The following is a 12,887-nucleotide window of genomic DNA, read 5'->3' on the forward strand; positions in this document are numbered from 1 at the left end:
AACTCGCTATAACTATTTATTTCTCTAATTTCCGCCGAGTTGAGCAGGGTCTTTGCTTCCCCTTTCACCTTGGAATATGCCAATGCAATCTTTGCCTGATCCGACCATGACCCCACACTAGTCGCCTTCTCTAGAGCAAAAAAAAATGTTCTAATATCCGTCAGTAACTGACCTTTCGGATCCCGTTTGGCGCCCCAAAACGTGGGTATGTCTCCATATACCTTAGGTCCTGCATTAGTCGTCTCATGCGTGCTCAACACATTTTTCAACCACTGTGCAACCTGCCCAATTGTCTCTGACGCTGCCGCCTGCGCCGTAAGCAACGCCGCCATGTTATCACCACTCTCACCCTGACCGACATTACTCGTGGCCTGGCCACTGGAGCCCTTATTACTACCCGTACCCGTCATGGCTACTCGCCCCTTATGTGCTCGTGTATGAACCAGCTTGACGCTTTGCCGTACAGTAACCTTACTTGGCCTTATTCCCTTAATCTCACTAGAATCACTTATAATTTTAAGCCACCATTAACAACGTCACTTATCAGTTATCCACACTACTGTTTCCACCCCTTAGGAGACCTTTCCCTGCCGCACAACGTGGCCACTCCACTTGGCCACACACCTTGGCTCCACACCCCACTATGGCCACTCACTGGCCCACACACCTTCCCTTCCTCACTCCAATATCCACCGTCCTGAACACAACCCGCCGTCTACCAATTCCCGAACATTCCCTCAACAACTAAACCAGGACCACACTTCCTTCATCTCTCAAAGTGTTCCAAAACCTGTTTGCGCTGCCACCAAATATGTCGTGACGCTGAACCCCGGTTCATTCCGAACACAGCGATTAGACAACACATAACACCTTGCCTCAGCAACCGTTACTACCACCGTGTACTCCTACACACACCAGACCCTTGAGGCGTACCACTAGGTTTGTACTGGAACACAATGAATGAACATATGGAAGGTATTTAAAGGCCGTCTGGTTTTGTCATTTAATTACAAAGAATAGACTCTGACAAATAAATACATATTAACATACTCTATTAGGTCAATACACTTCCAATACCCATAGACCACTTGACCTCCGCGATCACCACCCACACTCGTAACTTCCGCCTAAGTCCCTAATACGGAATGATTACTACAACGCTCCACACCCGGTTAGTCTTACATTCAATACTCACATACTGCAGACTTAACTTGGTCACTAAGATCACATCAGGTTCTCGCATAGCAATCTGCTACACTTCGTTGCTGCCGCAAACGGGGATCCAAAGGACTTGCTAGTTCAACTCCCACAATCAGACTGACTCTAGCCATCCATGGCCTCAAACATTTCACCACTCCTCTCAAGGAAGGTATAATCCGACTAACCTTATCCCTAGAGCGGTAACCGTGATCATAGAAGCCTGACGAAGAATAATTCCTCTTTCCAGGAATTATTAATTTGGCTAAACAGCTTCGGTCTTAATCCATTGACCTTTCTAAGATATGTGATCCATAGTCTGTCTACTTACATGTACTTCCAATCATCATTCGTTAAGTGTTGTAGTAATGATCCTCTAGCTAATAATTCCTACTAACTTGTGGATTACAACAAGCCCCCGTGGTTCAGGCTAGGGGAGTAGCCCCCATGGTTCAGGTTAAGGTAGTAGCCCTCCGTGGTTCAAGTTAAGGTAGTAGCCCCGGTGGTTCATGTTAAGGTAGTAGCCCCCGTGGTTCAGGTTAAGTTATTAGCCCCCGTGGATCAGGTTAAGGTAATTCCCCCCGTGGTTCAGGTTAAGGTAGTAGTCCTAGTGGTTCAGGTTTAGGTAATAGCCCTTGTGATTCAGGTTAATGTAGTAGCCCCCGTGGTTCAGGTTAAGGTAGTAGTCCCCGTGTTTCAGGTTAAGGTAGTAGAACCATGGTTCAGGTTAAGGTAGCAGTCCCCGTGGTTCAGATTAAGGTAACAGTCCACGTGATTCAGGTTAAGGTAGTAGCTCCCTTGGTTCAGGGTAAAGTAGTAGCCCCCATGGTTCAGGTTAGAGTAGCAGTCCCCGTGGATCAGGTTAAGGTAGTAGCCCCCATGGTTCAGGATAAGGTAGCAGTCACAGTGGTTCAGGTTAGGGTAGTAGCCTCCATTGTTCAGGTTAAGGAAGCAGTCCCCGTGGTTCAGGTTAAGGTAGTAGCTTCCGTGGTTTAAGTTAAAGTAGCAGTCCCCATAATTCATGTTAAGGTAGCAGTCCCAATGCTTCAGGTTAAGGAAGCAGTCCTCGTAGTTCAGGTTAAGGTAGCCGTCCCCGTAGTTCAGGTTAAGGTTGCAGCCCCAATGGTTCAGGTTAAGGTAGCAGTCCCCGTGGTTCAGGTTAAGGTAGGAGCTCCCGTGGTTCAGGTCACGGTAGCAGTCTTCGTGGTTCAAGTTAAGGTAGCAGCCCCCATGGTTCAGGTTAAGGTAGCAGTCCCCGTGGTTCAGGTTAAGGTAGTAGCCTCCGTGGTTTAGGTTAATGTAGTAGCCTCCGTGGTTAAGGTAGTTGCCCCGTGGTTCAGGTTAAGGTAGTAGCCCCATTGTTCAGGTTAAGGTAGTAGTCCCCGTGGTTCAGGATGAGGTAGTAGCCCCCTTGGTTCAGGTTAAGGTAGTAGCCCCCGTGGTTGAGGTTAAGGTAGTAGTCACCATGGTTCTGGTTAAGGTAGTACCTCCATGGTTCAGCTTAAGGTAGTAGCCCCCCATCGTTCAGGTTAAGGTAGGACTCCCCTTGCTTCAGGTTAAAGAAGTAGCCCCCGTGGTTCAGGTTAGGGTAGTAGCCCCTGTTGTTCAGGTTAAAGTAGTAGCTTTCGTGGTTCAGGCTAGGGTAGTAGCCCCCATGGTTCAGGTTAAGGTAGCAGTCTTCGTAGTTCAGGTTAAGGTAGTAGCCCCTTGTGGTTCAGGTTAAGGTAGTAGCCCCCGTGGTTCAGGTTAAGTTAGTAGCATCCGTGGTTCAGGTTAGGGTAGTTGCCCCCGTGATTCAGGTTAATGTAGTAGCCCACATGGTTCAGGTTAAGGTAGTAGTCCCCGTCGTTCAGGTTAAGGTAGTAGCCAAATGGTTCAGGTTAAGGTAGAAGTCCCCGTGGTTCAGATTAAGGTAGTAGCTCCCGTGGTTCAGGGTAAAGTAGTAGCCCCCATGGTTCAGGTTAAAGTAGCAGTTCCCGTAGTTCAGGTTAAGGTAGTAGCCCACATGGTTCAGATTAAGGTAACAGTCCCCATGGTTTAGAATAAGGTAGCAGTCCCCGTGGTTCAGGTTAAGGTAGTAGCTCCCGTGGTTTAAGTTAAGGTAGTAGTCCCCATAATTCATGTTAAGGTAGCAGTCCCAATGGTTCAGGTTAAGGAAACAGTCCTCGTGGTTCAGGTGAAGGTAGCTGTCCCCGTGGTTCAGGTTAAGGAAGCAGTCCCCGTGGTTCAGGTTATGGTAGGAGCCCTCGTGGTTCAGGTCAAGGTAGCAGTCCTCGTGGTTCAGGTTAAGGTAGCAGCCCCCATGGTTCAGGTTAAGGTAGTGACCCCCGTGGTTCAGGTTAAGGTAGTAGCCGACCTGGTTCAGGTTAATTTAGTAGGGCCCCTTGGTTCAGGTTAAGGTAGTATCCCCTGTGGTTCAGGTTAAGGTAGTAGCCCCCGTGGTTCAGGTTAAGGTAGTAGCCCCCCATGGTTCAGGTTAAAGTAGCAGTCCCCGTGGTTCAGGATAAGGTAGCAGTCCTCGTGGTTCAGGTTAAGGTAGTAGCCCCCCATGGTTCAGGTTAAAGTAGCAGTCCCCGTGGTTCAGGATAAGGTAGTAGTCCCCGTGGTTCAGGTTAAGGTAGTAGCTCCCGTTGTTCAGGTTAAGGTAGTAGTCCCCGTGGTTCAGGTTAAGGTAGCAGTCCCCGTATTTCAGGTTAAGGTAGTAGCCCCCATGGTTCAGATTAAGGTAACAGTCCCCGTGGTTCAGGATAAGGTAGCAGTCGCAGTGGTTCAGGTTAAGGTAGTAGCCCCCATGGTTTAAGTTAAGGTAGCCGTCCCCGTGGTTCAGGTTAAGGTAGCAGCCCCAGTGGTTCAGGTTAAGGTAGCAGTCCCCGTGGTTCAGGTTAATCGATTTGGCGGTTCGTATTCCAAGGAAAATTAAGATTATAAGCCTGTCCTAAATGCTCTGCTTGCTAGTGGTTTTAGAATAATGTTAGAACTCTTATATCTATAAATATACAAGAATACATATTCTTGTATATATAAATATACAAGAATATGTAGTAATATTAGTAACAGGTTTTGTCAGGCTGTATTTTAAGTTTTATAAAGTTTTGCCCCGAGGGGCGAATTTATAGGACAGCGCAACTCATCCTGTGAGCGGACACACCACCATAGCAGCATGTACAACACTCCCCAATAAGAAGAAAACCCATTGGGTTATTCAACCTGTCACTTATACCCAGACATAGCTGGGACTTGCTTAACTGTCTCAAGTGAACAACAATCCAACACGAAGATTAACATCTGTCAACCCTTAAAAACTTAGGTTATCATGCTGGTGCAAAATGGGAATATCTTTTGTGAAAATCATCTATATATGACAGATAGACAGTTCCTAACTCAAACAATGTGGGGTTTATTATGCTATACATATTTCTGATGTCTCTTAGATGTCAGGCTGAGGTGATGGTAGAAAGGGGTTGGTTAGTTTGTAGTGATATTAGGAACAGTGTTTAGTTAGTTTGTTGTGATGGTTGGAACATTGTCTGGTTAGTTTGTTGTGATGGTTGGAACAGTGTCTGGTTAGTTTGTAGTGATGGTTGGAACAGTGTCTGGTTAGTTTGTTGTGATGATTGGAACAGTGTCCTGTCAAGATGTGGTGATGATTGTATTTGTGTCTTTCAGGTTGTGGCGGTGGTAGGAATATTGTAAGGTCAGATTGTGGTGATGGTAAGAAGAGTGTCTGGTCAAGTTTGGCAAAGGTAGGAATTTTGTCTGTCAGTTTTGATGATAGAAAGAGTTTCTTGTTAAGTTTTGTTGATGGTTGGAACTTTGTTTGATTACCTTGTGGTGATTGAAGGATCAATCTGGTCAGAATGTTGTGATAGACGAAACAGTATCTGCTCTGGTAGAAATGACTGTTGTGATAGGAGAAACCGTGCCTGTTCTGGTAGAAATGACTGTTGTGATAGGAGAAACCGTGCCTGTTCTGGTAGAAATGACTGTTGTGATAGGAGAAACAGTGCCTGTTCTGGTAGAAATGACTGTTGTGATGGTCGAAGTAACATAGTCAAGTGGTATTGTTTGTGAATCTAACCAGATTGTAGTGATGGTAGGTGCATAGTGTAAGAAGTTAATAATGAGTGATATGACATAGTGTGGTCAGGGTATAGTAACATTTTGTGTTAGGCTGTTTTGATGGTAGGGAGATACTATTAAGGTGGTGGTGATGCTAGAAAAATATTCTAGTCAGGTATGAGAGTGGCTTACCTGAGCACAGGTGTGGACTGCCATGAGGCTGGTCACTACCAAGCACCAACACACGAGCTGGTTCATGATCACTCGACCACAGCCGATCAATGACTGGAGCTGAGGCAGTCAGCATCTACCTTTTATCCCGCCCTGTAACTTCCACCTTCCACCTCCATCACTGATGCCACCACTAATAACAACCATTAAAGGTTTCTGAGGGAAAAAATATTTTTGAGTGTGGAAACTTATTAATGCAACTGCTAAAAAAAAAGGATTTTCATTGCTAAATTTGTATTGAATAAACTTTTTTTGTAAATGGTCATTGATTACAAATAATATATTTGATCTTTTACAACACTTCCAGCTTAAAGTCACGTTCTCACATATGTATGATCAAATATAATTCCGAGTTAAAGACTGAAGCAAATTATTTGTTATAAATCTTACCTTCAACGGACTGTATTAAATAAATTGTTATTGGATCCCACACAAACTTTGGAATTTAATTATTTAAAGTATTTAATCGGAAATTCGAGGGAGACTATTCATTGATTATTTTCAGTTTAACTTTCAACTCAAGCATTTCATCAGCTTAGGTGGCAATGTTCTTAAATAAGTTAATTCATGTTTTAACATTACTGAATAGACTAAATCTTATTTATAAATTTAATGTCTAATTATTATCGAATTTATCTATGATAGATAAAAAGATACATTTAGATTCATTTATATAAAATGATAAGGTGTCACCTGGGAAAGTGAGTGACGTCCAAGGGTGTCTTGTCTCGTCTATGCACTCTGGTCACTTGCTACTGACGTCTATGTACTCTGGTCACTTGTTGCTGACGTCTATGTACTCTGGTCACTTGCTTCTGACGTCTCAACACTCTGGTCACTTGCTTCTGACGTCTCAACACTCTGGTCACTTGCTGCTGACGTCTATGCACTCTGGTCACTTGCTGCTGACGTCTATACACTCTGGTCACTTGCTGCTGACGTCTATGCACTCTGGTCACTTGCTGCTGACGTCTATACACTCTGGTCACTTGCTGCTGACGACTATACACTCTGGTCACTTGCTGCTGACGTCTATGCACTCTGGTCACTTGCTGCTGACGTCTATACACTCTGGTCACTTGCTGCTGACGTCTATACACTCTGGTCACTTGCTGCTGACGTCTATGCACTCTGGTCACTTGCTGCTGACATCTATACACTCTGGTCACTTGCTGCTGACGTCTATGCACTCTGGTCACTTGCTGCTGACGTCTATGCACTCTGACCACTTGCTGCTGACGTCTATACACTCTGGTCACTTGCTGCTGACGTCTATGCACTCTGGTCACTTGCTGCTGACGTCTATACACTCTGGTCACTTGCTGCTGACGTCTATACACTCTGGTCACTTGCTGCTGACGTCTATGCACTCTGGTCACTTGCTGCTGACGTCTATGCACTCTGGTCACATGCTGCTGACGTCTATACACTCTAGTCACTTGCTGCTTACGTCTATGCACTCTGGTCACTTGCTGCTGACGTCTATACACTCTAGTCACTTGCTGTTGACGTCTATGCACCCTGGTCACTTGCTGCTAACCTCTATTTCTGGGACATATAATTTAAGGGTTGTACTGCACCTGCCGATGATTCCACTCTTAGAATCACAATATTATCATTCAATTAGTAATAAAGATGTAACCTCACTAACTATTCATTTAAATTTAAGTTTAGAAAATAGTTTAGAGACTTACCCAGTCATTTGTTGTTATGGACCGTCATAACCGACCATCTACTTCCCTTATAACACCTATGAATATACACGCTGACCCAGATCTATTTAACTAAACAGTGTCACAAGTGTCACTTAGCTCCCAGTATGGGCGTGGGACGGAAGGGAAGGCAACTCTCAGGAGAAAGCGCCATTTCCTGGGAGCAATATTGCAGCAGTGTCCCTGATAAGATACCTGTTCTTTAGTACGAAACGTGGGACGGAGTATGACCAATCTGAGGTCCAAGACGTTGCTGATCGGGCGTGAAGCACAAGTGTGTTTCACTATGACCTCGAAGTAATGGTTCACTATGACCACGGAGTAATGGTTCACTATGACCACGGAGTAATGGTTCACTATGACCACAGAGTAATGGTTCACTATGACCACGGAGTAATGGTTCACTATGACCACGGAGTAATGGTTCACTATGACCACAGAGTAATGGTTCACTATGACCACGGAGTAATGGTTCACTATGACCACAGAGTAATGGTTCACTATGACCACGGAGTAATGGTTCACTATGACCACGGAGTAATGGTGTCCTCTTGGAGAGAGTGTCACTGGCTGGGCAGCCTCCCTCCTTGCTCGAGCAAAGGAGAGTTTTTAGTATTGTGGGAAAATCCTAGCAGCTTAATTCTTTTTTAATTTCTGTATATACTAAATATTTCCTAATTGACTTTAATATGATAATTTTTTATCTGATTAATTTTCTTAGTTCTTAGTAATAAGTAAGTTAATTAAGCAAGTAAGTAATTAAGTAAATAAGTAAGTGAGTGGACTTTATGTACTGATTCAGCTGCCTGAATTTATCTCACATAATTTTGGGGGACAATTTGCAGCTTAAACCACTTTGAGATGGCTCCTTCATAAACCACAAATTGTTTACCTAATAAATATAAATTATAAGTCATACCACATATGGTGGTCTAATCTACTATTATTATAGAAATGATTAATTAATAATTATTCATACTATGTCTACAGTATTGTTGGGAGGAGCGGGAGCCGGTCGGCCGAGCGGACAGCACACTGGACTTGTGATCCTGTGGTCCCGGGTTCGATCCCGGGCGCCGGCGAGAAACAATGGGCAGAGTTTCTTTCACCCTATGCCCCTGTTACCTAGCAGTAAAATAGGTACCTGGGTGTTAGTCAGCTGTCACGGGCTGCTTCCTGGGGGTGGAGGCCTGGTCGAGGACCGGGCCGCGGGGACACTAAAAAAAGCCCCGAAATCAACTCAAGATAACCTCAAGATTGTACAAAAAGGAGGGCTTAGCTTTCCCTGTCGAAGGGGCCTTCTAAGGCTGTGTAATTGTAGCATCAAAAATGGGTGTGGGCCCTGTGCCTCTGAGTGCCACGTAATGGCGGCTATCTGGAGGCTTACAAAGCTTGGTGTACAGCTAGGTAATAAATTTATATTACGGGCCAACTGTCTGTTCAGCTTCTTGTTACTCCAAATCACAATTACCTGCCGAGTTTAAATATTAATAATGTTTCTCTAAACATATAATTACAGGTATGACATGGAATATGAGGGTGTTGAGCTGAGTAAACGTACTTGTTAATGGGGGGTCTTCATGCATTATAACCGCCTACCTATTTACGAATAACTATGGCCACAATTAAACGTAAATACTTGGTAAGACGGATACTGGTGTTGCTGTGGTTGTTGAGAGGCTGTTTTGCTGGTTACTCGCTTGTTGACACGTAGTCTGGGTGTCTAATGAGTTAAATCAGCTTATATGGAGAGACTCTCTACAGCGTGTTCTGATCTTATTGTCTCAGTGTGTACGTGACGCTCCTGGGGGAGACGAACGCAAATTTTTTATGGTTCTATTTATGTTTAATGAATAGAGTATTAAGCTATATTCCAAGTGTTGAAAATTATATTCAGTCTTAGTGAACACTTTTTTTTATTAAATTTAAACACTAGACTGTGGTATAAAAAGATTTATGAGTAATGTAAATACGTGACGTCGATGACGTCACGGAATCACCCATTCTCTTTTCTTTAAGGGGATAACCATGTTATTATGTGTGTTTTGGATATCCGACATAATTCCGGGGGGGGGGAGGAGAACACGGGTCGAAGTCCCGGTAAGGACTGCGATCACTTTATTCTTCTCCTTCAGAATTATAGTGCTGTTTTAATTTGAGTTTACATTGTTGTGCTGCAGTCGTCTTGGGGCATATGACCCGTACTGGTGTGTCGGGTGCTGGAAGTCGTTGAACGTCTTCTTTTCCTGCCAGTTCTAAAGGAACTAATTTCTCTAATGTTTTGAGAGTAGTGTTGCCTCGGCATTTTACTTTCACTATTCTCAAGATGCCCTGGCTGTCTGGATGAACAGAGACTATTTGGTCTTTAGGCCACTCTGAGCGTGGCCCATCGCTGTCCACCAAAGCTATGTCACCAGGGTTCAAGTTAATTCGGTTTTAGGGGTTGTTTGCCCCTTACTGATACTACCTCAGAGCAGTAAGATATTCTCGAGTCCATACGTCATTCCACCGACTTAGCACCCCTGATAGATGTTTGAAACGTTGAACCAAATCACTCTCTCGGACATATGAAGGATCCTCTGGTTCCTCGTCCGTAAGGGACACAAGGGTGCTGAGAGGTCTCCCATACATCAGATGAGTTGGACTTAATGGTTCACGCTGCAAAACATCATCAGAGAGGTAGGTAAGTGGTCGGTTATTAACTCGTGCTCTAATTTGTATGGCTACGGTATGGAGCTCCTATAGGTCAATCTTTTGGCGGTGTAGGATTTTCCGTAGAGAACGTTTCACCATACCAATCATGCGTTCATAGAAGCCTCTGTGCCATGGTGCTCTGGGAGGTATGAATTTTCAGTGGCACTGCCATTGATTTAGGGCCGTGCGTACCTTTGGGTGTGTCCAGATTTTCCTCAGACATGCTTCCCCTGCCACTAAGTTGGACCCATTGTCTGAGATCATTAACTTAGCACAGGATCTACGTGAAGCAAACCTACTGAAAGCCTGTAGGAATGCTTCGGCACTCATATAGGGAGTCACTTCTAGATGGACTGCCCTTGTTGTGGCACAAGTAAAAAGACAGATATATGCCTTTACTGTTTTTTTGTCCTTGGTGCCTGTTAGTGTTAGTGCTCCTGTGAAATCTACTCCTGTAGTCTCAAAGGGAAGAATATGTTCAACTCATTCTTTTGGAAGTGGAGAAGGGCCTGGATATGGACACACTCTGGCATCGTATCTCTGGCAAATAACACAGGATTTAATTATTGATTTTACTGTCTGCCTACCTTGGGGTAGCCAGTACTGTTGTCTTAAGTCTGTGAGAGTATCTAATTCCCCACCATGCAGAGTGCTGTATCTGTGTATGTGTACCACAATTAGTTTGCATACTATGTGGTGACAAGGAAGCAATATTGGATTTTTTGCTTCTAGATGTATGTCAGCATGCTGTAAGCGACATCCACATCTGATTATGTTATAATTGTTGGCGTCTAACCAGAAACCCAGATCATTTTGAAGCTTCTTAGAAACATTGTCAAATTTTGTCCCGAATGTGTCTGTCTGAGTTCTTTTGACCCAGTATCTTAGGGAACTAGGGAATTTATGCTTGATTTCTATTTTCATTAGAAAATCAAACACTACTTGGGTGACTCCTATTAGTTTGTTCAGTTCAGAGTACCGAGTAGGATCAATTACCAAAGTCCAAGGTAGTTCTGGGTTCTCAGTGGGAACAGTGACATTGGTCACAATGACTTGTGGCTTTTGTTTAGGCCACTGAGGTTCATTGAACCACATCTCTGCCTTTGTTAATTGCCGTAAAGTCAGGCCTCGGGAGAGATAGTCAGCTGGATTCTCTTTGGTGGGTACATATCTTAGTTTATACACTGCCAACAACTCTCGTATTTCCTTAACACGATTACTCATGTAAGGATTCTTACTATTATTGGTTTTAACCCACTGTAGCACTGCCTCATTATCTGATCATACCACTGTTTCTTCAAAGTGGATGTGGCTTAAGGCCTTGATCAGATAATGAGCCAATCTTACACCTAGAAGTAAGGCTATTAATTCCAGTTGTGGCAATGATCTTTTCTTTAAAGGTGCCACTCTGGCATTTGATGTGAGCAAATTGGCTTGCCCTATTTGAGACCAGATAAGCTACTGTGCCGTAAGCCTTTCCTGAGGCATCACAAAATACATGTAGCTTAATTGGTTCTTTTTCATTTACTACTGTGTTCCGAGGGAACTTGACAGACTCAAGGATACTTAATCTTTCACTAGCCCTTGCCATTTTTCTTGTAAGGTAGGTGTTAGAAGATCATCCCAGCTTATCTTTTGTTGCCAACATTCCTGCATTATCAACTTTCCAATAATTAAGATTGGACTTAATGGGTCGAAGGATTTGCTGACTTGTGAGAGTAATTTTCTCATTGTTAAGTTAGTGGTATCTGGCTCCACTGACTTGATTGTCAACTGATCTGTTGTCGTATTCCATTTGACACCCAGTACTTTTGTCCTTTTGGGTACCTGGTAGTCGAGAAATTCAGTTGCAATCAGTTGATTTAATTTGGCATTGTTGGAGACCCACGACTGGAGAGGCATATTGGCTCCCATTAGTTCTTGATTGGCCTCATGGTATATGTTCAACAGTTTACTCTCACTGCTGGTTGTTCCTTGAAAATTATCCATATACAAGTTTTTACTAATTTCTGTTATGCTTGGGCTATTGGACTTCTTCAAGTGCGTATCTAAGGTAGCTTGAAGTAGAAACGATGAAGAAGTGGCCCCAAACAAAACAGACGCAAACCTGTAAGTGATTAATTCACTGTTTGGATCATTAGGATCCTTGATCCATAGGAAATTTGTGAAGTTCAGGTCTTCTTCTTGGAGACCTACCCTAAGGAAAGCCTCGCTGATATCGGCCGTATATGTGTAAGTCCCAATACGGAACTTTAACTGCGCATCGTATAGCCTTTGTGTCAGGCTAGGGCCAGTTTGAAGGCAGTCATTTAACGAAACTCTACTCTGCCTTGTCTTAGCGCTGCAATTAAATACTATCCGTAGTGGGGTAGTAGCAGAATTTTTCAGTACAGGGTTGTGTGGCAGGTGGTGTTCTTCCTTTGGGTTATCATTTGTGACAACTTCGATAAATTTGTCATCAAATTGCTTCTGTATTATTTCATGGTACAACTTCAAGTTCTCAGGCTGTCTTTATAAGCGCAACATCTGTGATCTTAATTGGTTTTGTGCCATAAAATGGTTGAAGGGTAGCTGAGGGTGATTCAGCTTCATGGTAACCTGACCCAGTATTGATTATCTCTGAAGATAACTGAGTCCAGGTATTGTTTGTAAGTCCAGTCGTCATCTGGGCTATGTTGTTCAGGGGCAATGCCAAGAGTTGCCAGGTCCAATAGCTCATGCACAGGAGGATCAAGCTCATCCTCGGACATGACTCGGAATTTCAGTGGAGACTGTTCTCCTAGTCATGCAACTATTACTAGGTTGGCATGTTGGTGGTCTACAGGTGCGGGTTGTTTTAACCGTAATACTGGGCCTGTGAGCAATTAACCACCTGCAGATGGCAACAAGTTCATTCCTTGTTTTTCTTCCTTTCCTTTGATAAACTTATGGTAGACATCTGATCCCATAAAGATTCCAATATTGGAAAGGTTGTCTGATGTGATTTTATCAGCC

At 43.8% G+C, this 12,887-nt stretch overlaps 2 protein-coding genes across 2 annotated transcripts; one reads left to right on the plus strand and one right to left on the minus strand.

Annotated features, from left to right (window-relative positions):
* Positions 1-1,914: 1,914 nt before the first annotated feature.
* Positions 1,915-3,595, plus strand: LOC138355197 (probable serine/threonine-protein kinase kinX). Its single transcript, XM_069310051.1, has 4 exons — positions 1,915-2,112; positions 2,248-2,469; positions 3,104-3,217; positions 3,347-3,595. Exons 1-4 carry the CDS (start codon positions 1,915-1,917, stop codon positions 3,593-3,595), a joined length of 783 nt encoding a protein of 260 aa, XP_069166152.1.
* A 7,864-nt stretch (positions 3,596-11,459) lies between these two features.
* LOC138355198 (uncharacterized) lies at positions 11,460-12,643 on the minus strand. The gene is made up of 2 exons (XM_069310052.1): positions 12,492-12,643; positions 11,460-12,402 (listed from the first exon to the last, which is right to left on the minus strand). Exons 1-2 carry the CDS (start codon positions 12,641-12,643, stop codon positions 11,460-11,462), a joined length of 1,095 nt encoding a protein of 364 aa, XP_069166153.1.
* Positions 12,644-12,887: the final 244 nt, after the last annotated feature.

The sequence above is a fragment of the Procambarus clarkii genome, chromosome 66, assembly GCF_040958095.1.
Source record: "Procambarus clarkii isolate CNS0578487 chromosome 66, FALCON_Pclarkii_2.0, whole genome shotgun sequence".
Taxonomy (NCBI): Eukaryota; Metazoa; Arthropoda; class Malacostraca; order Decapoda; family Cambaridae; genus Procambarus; species Procambarus clarkii.